Genomic DNA, 11,166 nt, shown 5'->3' with positions numbered 1-11,166 from the left:
AGACTTTAACAAGCTTTATGCTTGGAATCTGGTCTCCATCTGGGAAAGGAAATGAAGATATTTTGTAGTCCTACTTAATAATTCAGCCAGATTCTCTGGACTGTAAGACAATGGAAAGGAGATCTGTAAACTACTTAGAATTAAGGGTGAGCAGAAGTGACGACGGTGATAGGTGGATGGCAGGTCCCTCGTTTTGAAATCACAGCAGCAAGTGAAGCCCTATAGCTCAGCTAGGAGATGGGATGGCTGTCCTGCCACTTAGGCTGTGAAGCCATGTCACTTCACCTCAGGACTCATTTTCTCTCAAGTGAAGTGTGGACAGTTGTTCTGCTGCTACAGGGCAAAGCTCAAGTCAAGAAACAATGGCGTCAGGTGCAATGTGTAAAATGCTCTTGTTTCAGGAAGCAAAAGTACAAGGTCCTCAGTGGGTGTTTGGCTTGAACTTCCTATACTAGTCAATATGTCTTATTTTGTCCTCACGTTGACTAAGCCTGGACTTAGTGATGCCCCATGACAGCTACCAAAATCCCTAAAAGTGGTCGGCAACAGCCTTGAGTAGACTCCAGAAAAGGAGTATTAGTCTTAAAACTTAGGATTAGGTGTGCATGCCCATGGTCTTCATTTACAGATTAATAAAAGAAAGGTACAAAATACTGAAAGAAAAGGAGCTGTTGTTTTTGATTGCTACCCTCTCATGGCCAACCTTCCTCAGTTTTCTAGTGTCTTATCTTGAAGTGTTGGAGGAGAAAACTAGATTTACTGAGCAACAGGGACCATGTTCTGTAGTAGAATATTATTTTAAGTTGTGTTACTTTTGTTTATGTTGCAGTTGTTTAACTCTGTGAAGCTGTGTTACTGTGGATGGTCTAATAAAGAGCTGAACAGCCAATAGTGAGGCAGGAGAAAGGATAGGCAGGGCTGGTAGGCAGAGAGAATATATAGAAGGAGAAATCTGGGAGAAAAAGGAGTAACCAGAGAAGGAAGAGGACTCCAGGGGCCAGCTACCCAGCCACACAGCAAGCCACAGAGTAAGAGTAAGATTTACAGAAGAGAACGAGAAAAACCCAGAGGCAAAAGACAGATGGGTTAAGTTACGGAAAGCTGGCAAGAAACAAGCCAAGCTAAGGCCAGACATTCATAATTAAGAATAAGCCTCTGGTATTATTTATTTGGGAGCTGGGTGGCTGTCCCCCCAAGAATAAAAACAACCTGACAAAGCAAATGAATTCCAAGTGCTCTTCCGATAGCATCTGACCACCCCTCCCAGTCTGTTGCCTCATCTAAACTCTGGAGACATCTTCAGTATGTTGTTGGCACAAATTAAGCATGAAAATGAAAGACAGGATGGCCTAGTGGTTAAAGCTCAGGTTTGGAGTCAGATGGAGCCACCTCAGAGTTGTGGATTTGCCACCATCTGTGACCTCCATGAGCTACCAGGCTTTCTCTTCAGCTTCCCTGTCCTCTTGGTGGACCTGTGTACGACTTCATGGGACCATCACATGGGCTAGTCAGCAGCAACACATGACATATTCACAAACCTAGCTAGAAAGGATGCTTGCAAGACAGTGTGAAGCCAGCTAGCCCTTGGCACACCAAACAGTGTGACTAGCCTGGGAAAGCCTGTCACTCACATGGCGCCCATTGCCAGGTGTCGTGGTGGTTTCTGAATGCATAGGAGGAGGGTTTAAAATATGTGGATTCTGGCCAAGTGTTTCAAACCAAATCTTTTCATGAGTCATCTTTTTTTTCTTTTCTTTTTGTGGTGCTGGAGATGGAGCAGGTGAGTATGCAAAGCAAATGGTGCACCTGCAGCCCCTCGGTCATTTCACAGTTCATTAAGACTTGAATTGTTAGATGTATTCATGGTGCTAAGCAGACTTCTGCTTCAAATGAACACTGTAATGCTCTAGACTACGCTGTAATGCTCTAGACTACACTGTTGATGCTCTAGACTACACTGTTGATGCCCAAACTACACTGTTGATGCTCTAGACTACACTGTTGAAGCCTAGACTACACTGTTGAAGCCTAGACTACACTTTTGATGCCTAGACTACACTGTTGATGCTCTAGACTACACTGTTGATGCTCTAGACTACACTGTTGATGCCTAGACTACACTGTTGATGCTCTAGACTACACTGTTGATGCTCTAGACTACACTGTTGATGCCTAGACTACACTGTTGATGCTCTAGACTACACTGTTCATGCTCTAGACTACACTGTTGATGCCTACACTATACTGTTGATGCTCTAGACTATACTATTGATGCCCTAGACTACACTGTTGATGCTCTAGACTACACTGTTGATGCTCTAGACTACACTGTTGATGCTCTAGACTACACTGTTGATGCTCTAGACTACACTGTTGATGCTCTAGACTACACTGTTGATGCTCTAGACTACACTGTTGATGCTCTAGACTATACTATTGATGCCCTAGACTACACTGTTGATGCCTAGACTACACTGTTGATGCTCTAGACTACACTGTTGATGCTCTAGACTACACTGTTGATGCTCCAGACTACACTGTTGCCCTGTTCCCATCATGTGCAAACCACCACTCACTGGGGGATGATAAATTTTTAGTCACAGAATTAGATTCTTCTATTTTGTGCCTCAATATGAATCAACTTTTCCTTTTACCTCTTTTTCTGTCTCACTTCTGGAAGATTCAGGTTCTCATTAGCCTGAATAAAGAGAAAAAAACTGCTATTTTTGAGGAATATTTGTGTTGTGATCTAGATACAAATAGAGCTGTAGCTAGAGCCAGGACTGGGGTGGGGATGTCATTTCTTGCTGTAATGTATCTTTGGCCTTTTTTATTTTAATTTGTCATGGGTAGTCTGACATATCATATCTAATTACTAAATATGGCTTATATTTTCATTAAATTAGTAAACACCCATTACCTATGATCTTTAGGGGCAGCTACATTTTGTAGCCAAAATAATAATAATAATTTTTCCTTTTTTATTCCAGGTGAAAGAAAGGTGTAAAAAACGACAGAAGACATTTCTTCAAATCCACATTGAGATGGATACTTTTTGCCTCCTGGCATCCTTTTGGCTGGCCCTGGTGGGAGGAGTAATCAGTGACAACCCTGAGAGACACAGCACTAATCTAAGCAGTCATGTGGAGGACTTCACCCCTTACCCAGGGACAGAGTTCAACTTCCTGGGTACCACTCATCCACCTACTAATTTGGCCCTGCCCAGCAATGGCTCAATGCACAGCTATTGCCCACAGCAGACTAAAATCACATCAGCTTTCAAATACATTAACACTGTGATATCCTGCACCATCTTCATCGTGGGAATGGTGGGGAACGCAACTCTGCTTAGGATCATTTACCAGAACAAGTGTATGAGGAATGGCCCCAACGCTCTCATAGCCAGCCTGGCCCTGGGAGACCTTATCTATGTGGTCATTGATCTCCCCATCAATGTGTTTAAGGTAGGAAATTCCTGTGGACTTTATTGACCTCTGACACTTTGCTCTGTTCTGACTGGGAGACTTAGTTCTGCTATCTTATAGCTCATTGACGTTGTAAGATTTTTATTGCTATATATTAGACTATTTTCTGACTAAGCTGTTAGCGAAACAGTATTTCAAGGATGACCCTTAAGATGTTTCTATGGCATGAAGTGAGTTCCCATGCCAGCACTCAGTTTGCTGGCTCCAAGGGAGGTCTTGGGGCAATCAATGATTGGAGGTTTTTTGAGTTTTTAGGGTGAGATGTACCAAGCTCCCAAAGAACATAAGGTTAAATATATATTCAATTTTGGTTATCTTTCAATGTGATGCTGCTCAGAATAGATACCCACAGCAGAGCGTCGAGTGGAAAACTTCTATTTTAGTCTGAGTGCCTGGGTGGATGATTGAAGCTGAAGGGCTTGCTGGCTTCTCTCACTATCTGGTGACTTGGAGATAATGAAGTCCATGGATAGAAAGAAGGCCAGGACTGAATTACTAGCGAAAACCATTCAAAATAGACCTGTTTACTCCTTCCCTCTTTCAGCTGTAATGTGCCCTCCCCTGAGCTAGGAACAGGGGTTCAAAGACAATGAAGGAAAGTTGATGCTTCCGTGGGGGGAAGATGAGTGTCTAAACATGGCTGGGATCACCTTAGATCCCACCTTAGAGAGTATTTAAGAGAAATAAACTAAAACCAAAAGAAGCAAAATATTCTGTATTTGCTGTAGTCATTGTGAGGGGAAGTTGCTGAAAAAATTTAAGTACAGTAAAAGTCAAATGAAATTAGGATATGTGTGCCACATTTTAAGAAATGTCTTCACCCTAAACCCAAGGAAACTGCTTTCCCCGGACTTTATTTCTCCCCTCCTCCTTCTCTCCCCCTTCCCCCTTCCTCCTCCTCCTCCTTCACCTCCTTTTCTTCCCCCACCTCCTCTAGTGTGAAGTCAGGCTCCTCCCCTTTCTCCTCCTCCTCCCCATCTTCCACCTCCCCTCCTCTTATTTCTTTTCCTCCCCCTCTTCCTTTTCCTCCTCCTCTGCCACAGAAACAAATGATTCTAGGTCAGTGGTTCTCAACCTTGGTCATGGCCCCTTTGGGGGTTAGATATCAGATATCCTGCATATCAGATATTTATATTATGATTCACAATAGTAGCAAGATTACAGTTATGAAATAGCAACGAAATAATTTTATGTCTGGGGGTCACCACAACATGAGGAACTGTATTGAAGGGTCACACATTAGGAAGGTTGAGAACCACTGTTTTAAGTGATACGATTCTGAAATATTACTTTAAACAGGTTTTGCTAATTAAATTGTGAGTATCAAGGTAGCCTGGAGTAGCCTCCCCGTTTCTAGTAGAGGTGCTTAAATCACAGTGAAGTCTTATGACAATACCACAGCACCGTGCTCTAGCACTGAAGATGGAAGCAAGGTTTGTTGTGTTGTTTTGTTTTGTGTTGTTTTGTTTTGTTTTGTTTTGTTTTGGAGACAGACTTTCTCTGTTTAGCCTGGGCTCTCCTGGAGCTCCCTATGTAGACCAGGCTGGCCTTGAACTCACAGCGATCCTCTGGCCTCTGCCTCCTGAATGCTGGGGTTAAAGGCATGCACCACAACACCCAGCTGGTAATTTTTTGAATGTTAACAATTTTCAAGATTGTACCATGTGCTTTTTGGAAAAGTAGAGAAATTAGACAATGAATAATCAAAAAATCACATACTCTTTCTTTCCTTGGAATAAGTATGAATGCATGTGATTGTAGTTTGAACATAAAAACAGAATTTTGGAACTAAACTATGAAGCAAAGTTGAAAACGTATAATTAATTTAAAATGTTTAACATATGCTTCAAAATTTACTTTTTTCTCTTAAAAAATTCTTAATTTTCCATTTATGAGTTGTCATGAACACTTAACACTTCACTTTCCTGTGATAACCTTTTTCAATGATAGATTTTAAAAGATTGCCATGACTTCTGGTCAAAATTCGACTCTTTAGTCTCAGTTGATTATTGGTGAATGTTCTCATTAATTCTTGATTATTCGTGTGTAGACACTGGTTAGCTAGCTCATCTTTGTTCAAGAGAGTGACTAACCATCTCTAAACTAACCCCCTGCTTCTATTCTGTCTGAAGAGTGCTCTGTAGACACAACCCTGTGCAAAGCAATTTCTTGGCAAACCAATAGGTGCAGCTGCCCGGGAAGCGGAGGGGAGGGGCCAGAGGAGGGGAGGGGCTAGAGAAGGGGCCAGAGGAGGGGCGGGGTGAGAGGGGGCGGGGCCAGAGGAGGGGAGGGGACAGAGGAGGGGGATGGTTATCTTCGAGTTGCTCCTGCCAATCACCACACTAAGCTTCATTTCTACCAGATGGTGAGTCACATTAGCTGAGAGAGTTCTGACTATTGTAGAAATCCAAATACAATTTATATTATTCATGTAATGATAGACTGACGCATCGTTGTCCAACTCCATGGTTCTTCACTCTGGGGACTCTCATAATTGATGCACCTTGTTATAATTTGAAGTAATATAGACAGTGTGGTCATGGTGCTTTAACATCACATGACTGAGGTTGTTTAAGTCCTGTTTTTTAAATGTAATATGAGTCAGTGGACCAATTTGAGTTTTAGAAATTAAACTTTTAAAAATATTTAAATATTAAGTATTTAAATAAACTATCTCAATCCTCTTCTGAGGAAAGAAAACAGCATTACCGTGAGCTTAAGAGACAGTAGCAGTGAAGCTGTCTCCATGTTGTTCTGTCATACTCTTCCCTAGGTAATGCTGTTCCTCTGAATTTTACCCAGGCTAGTCAGGAGATGTCCTTCCAGGTCGCATGAGGTCAGGCCCCTGTTCCTAGTCTCCCTCGCCGCCTCCTGCCAGCGTATCCCACTCCCGTGTCAGACTTGGATCCCTCTAGCCACATCCGGTTCACTATGTCAGCACCTGTCCATCTCACTTAGTCATTGAATTTAGATACCCAAGAAAATAACATACAGGTTTCTCTAAGAGGATGGATGCGTGAACTCTTTTCATCTTCCTCATTACTAGAAGAATTTTGTGAATATAGAAGGGCTGACCAGTCTTCTAGGCTCTCTAAATAGATAAGTTTCTGGGGATATGGCTCAGTGGACAAAGTATGAGGACCTAAGTTCAAATCCCCAGCACCTGAGTGAAAAGTCAGGCATGGCAGCACACGTCCGTAACCTCGGCTCTGTGAAGTGGAGACTGGTGAGTCCACTTGATGGTCGAGCCAAAATGGCAAGTGAGAAATTCAGAGAAAGATCCTGTCTCAAAAAAAGTTAGTTTTCAACTGAAGAGGACAACCTAATATCAACCTTTGGCCTGCATAGGAAACCCCAACACACACACAGACACACACAGACACACACACACACACACACACACACACACACACACGCACGCGCACACACACATGCACGCACACACTTGCATACATGCACACACACACAAAGATGAGTTTTCTAGTCACTCTTATTTTTCTGTCTGGCAGTCATATAGGGTTTTTTTGTTTTTTAGTTCACGATCCATTTTTCATTAAATAAACAGATTTTTTAGTTGTAGGTATCTTTAAACGTGTTATTACTTAAAAGTGGGTCACGTGTTCTCAGGACTTCAGCTTCACTGCAGTATTTAAAGTGGGGCCCGCATACACGGGTATCAATGTATGTCTTCATCTGGGAAGCACATGCTTCAAAATCACATGCCGCGAAGTCTGCCGCATCTGCCATGATGTACAGTCAGGGCCCAGCTGCCTCAGACGCTCCGCTCACACCAGAGTGGGAGCAGAAGTAACTGGCTTCCAGGGAAGGAATGCTTCTTCGATCCACACATCATAGTATCGTCTCCGTATGACTTTCAATCCAGCATTCCCCATGTGATGTCCCAGAAGCAGAATCTTCTGCAGAAAGCTAACATAGCTGGGATCACCGTCTTCTTCAGGGCGCCCGCGCTTAATCGGAGCTGATTGCTTTAAATGAGATTGTCTAGTTCTTGGGCTGGAAAGATGGTTCAGTGGTTATAGCACTTCCTGTGCTTGTTTGCCAGCGCTCACATAGCAGTTCACAAGTGCCTGTTACTTCAGTTCCAGGAATCCAGCATCCGCTTGTGGTCTCTGTGGGTTCCTGCATGCACATGGAGCACATGAATGCATGCAGGCACACACATATACACATAAAAATAATAAATAAATAAATAAATAAATAAATAAATAAATAAATCTTTTTAAAAAGACTTTCTTGTTCTCAAAAAAAAAAAAAAAAACAACCTGCCGTTAGTGGCACTTAACTACTGTTTGGTCTCTCTTGTTACATGAGAATAGATGAGTTAGAAATAAGTTAGTTACTTTTGGTTGAGTCTTAGTCAAATGAGGTATCATAGGTTTTCTGTGACAAATTCATCTGTGAAATAAGTCCTCTATCTAAAAATTTAAGCACCTGATCTGAAACTGCACCCTGCCTCAGTTACTTCCAACCACGCCAGTTATATACTCAGTCTAAGATGTCTTGGCTCAGAGTCCAAAAAAGTAGACCTGGGCACTGTGCAGACTTATCTCAGAGCCAGCTGAGTCAGATGTACAATGTGACAGGAGGAAAGAGAGGCTACCGGGTGTGTGTGCTGTCTGTTAACGATGTCGCTCTTTAGTGTTGTTTGGAAGGGGTTGTACAGGAGTGTTTCACAGAGCAGCTGATGGAAAACAAGGGTCACATAACTGAGCTGTTTCCCATCTGTCACTAGCCATGTAGTGGGCATTGGTGGCTTTCCATGGTCTCTGGGCATATTTATCAATGAGCTTGACCCCAAATAGTGCCTGTCAAGGCATTTAAAGATCTCAAATAAACAACTGGGTTAGGTCTGGAGTGTATACGTGGCATTAGGAAGAAATAAATCAAAACCTTAAGAGAAACGTCTCCAGACCTTGCTTGGAAGCACACCCTCACACATGAATGACAAGAGAAAAATCACAAAATCTAACAAAACAGAATGTGAAGCAGACGGCACACAGAATGCAAATGAACACCAGTTGGCTTCTGGGTCTTCAGACACACAAGGGCCTTGCAAATGGTAGTGCTGAGGGACAGCTATGACAAACTTGATCAGCGCCAACTCTAATTTTTAGTTGCTCAAAAAGCAGATAATGTTATAATTGCAAAAGAAGACTAATAAAAACGGTGGGGGAGAGCTTGCATGATCTCCCTATGCCCAGGCTTGCCGCCTGTACTGGATACACTGGAGATGGATTCAATTTGCCAGGAAAATGCATTGTCTAGTATCCCAAATTCAAGAAATATAAAATTTAGCCAAGTATATTAATATGTTCACAAAACATTTGCATGTTAGGAGGGCAACACAGTGCAAGCATCGTCTCTGCATTTGAGGATCAAAACTAATCCCCAGTTAGCATTGGTTAGAAACATAGAACATAATAACTTTTATTCTTTAATGACTTATGAAATTATATTTATTTCAGGTAGTATTGCCTGTCAGTATATGAGTTATGATCTGTAATAAAGTAGAAACCTCAAAAGTGAAGTTTGTGGGTGGGCCAAAGCTTGGCAGCATGTAGTTTCAGGATAATAATTTACCCAGATGTTCACACAGATGGTCCCATAAGCCACTGCGCCTTGCCTTTTAAGCAGAAACAAGAATGAGAGAAACCATATGTATGAGAGAAACAGGGTAAAACGAGTGAGAGGTAGGTCATGAGAAAAGGCAAAACGTTGAGCTTAGTGGCCAGGTACTCTGGTAGTGACAAGCTGGAACTGTGGGTGCTCTTCAGATAGTTCGGTAGGTGAATAATGCCTCCATTTAGCACATATGAAGAAGCAGGTTCGTGGCCGGGCGGTGGTGGCACATGCCTTTAATCCCAGCACTTGGGAGGCAGAGCCAGGCGGATCTCTATGAGTTCGAGGCCAGCCTGGTCTACAGAGCGAGTTCCAGGAAAGGCGCAAAGCTACACAGAGAACCCCTGTCTTGAAAAAAACCAAAAAAAAAAGAAGAAGAAGAAGAAGAAGAAGAAGAAGAAGAAGAAGAAGAAGAAGAAGAAGAAGAAGAAGAAGAAGAAGAAGAAGAAGAAGGAGATTCATGAGTTCGTGAGAGTCCCAGACAGAGTATAGTAAATGGTGCCTACTGACTCTGTCCTACTGTAAGCAACCACCCCTTACTGAGAGCAGCAACCAAAAGTAAGCAAATGCAGTTTCTGCATAAAATCCTCAAGAGTATTTTGCAATGGGAAGCCAAGGCTCCCAGGGCCTCTCTCTGACAGCGGATCTGAACAGAGCAGAAATAAAAGGCTTTTACCTAAGACCAATTATTCTCCATATTCACCCAGTCTCTGGCATCTGGTACTCTAGAACCCATGTTTTTGGGACAGTGGTACAAATGTCATTTCATGGCACAGCCAATAACCAAGACAGTTTGGGTCTCAGATGTAAGTTGTCATGATTTATACATCAACCACCTCAAACATAGATGTTCAGTAATGCGTGTTCTGATTTGACGGGAGCCTTGACTGTTGAGATGAACTTCTAATGGACTTTTTCTTTTCTTTTTAAAAATCACTTATTTATTTTTATTTTATGTGGATTGGTGTTTTGCCTGCATGTATATCTATGTGAGGGTGTCAAATCATTTGGAGCTGGGTTATAGACAGTTGTGAGCTGCCATGTGGGTGCTGGGAATTGAACTCAGGTTCTCCAGAAGAGCACCCAGCCACCCAGCCCTATAATTGACTTTTCTGAGAACTTCAGATGATGATGGTGGTGATGATGATGATGATGGTGGTGGTGGTGGTGATGATGATGATGATGGTTGTTGGTGGTGATGATGATGATTATGACGATGACTTAACAAAAGGATTTTTCATTTATAAACTAGGTACCTGTTGTCTACACATCCTATTTTCCAAGTTACATTACCCATCAGATTCCATACGTGGTGATCACATTGTTTCCTTCCACTGCACCTTCACAGAGAAAAGCAGACCTTTTCCACTCATGCGAGTAGTAGTGCTATAATCATGAAATCAGTTGCAGAAGCTGCCCCCAAACTTTAACAGAGAGAACCACTGTCTTTGGTCAAGACCTCTGCCCCTCGCTGGTGCACTGTATCCAGCCATTCATGCCTCCTCTGCAGCACCTGTCTCTCTAGGCCTCTACCTTCTCCAGCTACCTGACCTATCCAAGATCTCAAGGTGTTCCATCCACCTCAAATAAATGTCTCTCGTGCCTCTTCTGGGCTTATTACACTTTGTATTTCAGAACTCAGCCTCAGCATCTCTCTGTCTGGCAGCTATTCATGACCCAGACTAGGTTTACTGCCTCCTCATGTGCCCCCACGACATCCTCCATTAACCCTATGAGAACACTTAACACATGCTCCATTGTATTTGCCAATGTATTTGCTTGCCTGCAAGTTCCTCGAGGCAAGTTGCCATCATTCCCACGTATCATTGCATCTCCTATGCCCATCTTAAAACACTTGATGAATGAGGGTTTTTTAAAGCATTGTAGTTGACTCTATTAGACTGTTTGTCTCCCAGACCTAAAAGCAGACTTGATTACTGAATTTATTGACTATCTACTTCCCCTGCCCCCCCAAATCAGAATGTCTTAGGCTCATAAATCTGAGGAAAAACTTGTGAGAAACAGAACTCCACACTGAGAC

The 11,166-nt window shown here is 42.6% G+C and overlaps 1 protein-coding gene across 1 annotated transcript in view; it reads left to right on the top strand.

Moving 5' to 3' along the window:
• Ednra (endothelin receptor type A) overlaps positions 1 to 11,166 on the top strand; it is a 66,102-nt gene that overhangs the window by 1,953 nt on the left and 52,983 nt on the right. The window contains exon 2 of the mRNA XM_059264281.1: positions 2,991 to 3,464. Within this exon, the coding sequence (XP_059120264.1) occupies positions 3,045 to 3,464 (420 nt within the window). The 5' untranslated portion in view covers positions 2,991 to 3,044. The remainder of the gene's footprint in view (positions 1 to 2,990; positions 3,465 to 11,166) is intronic.

This window comes from Peromyscus eremicus, chromosome 5, assembly GCF_949786415.1.
Source record: "Peromyscus eremicus chromosome 5, PerEre_H2_v1, whole genome shotgun sequence".
Taxonomy (NCBI): domain Eukaryota; kingdom Metazoa; phylum Chordata; class Mammalia; order Rodentia; family Cricetidae; genus Peromyscus; species Peromyscus eremicus.
Note: the sequence above shows the minus strand (reverse complement) of the source record. Positions and strands in the feature narration are given on the sequence as shown.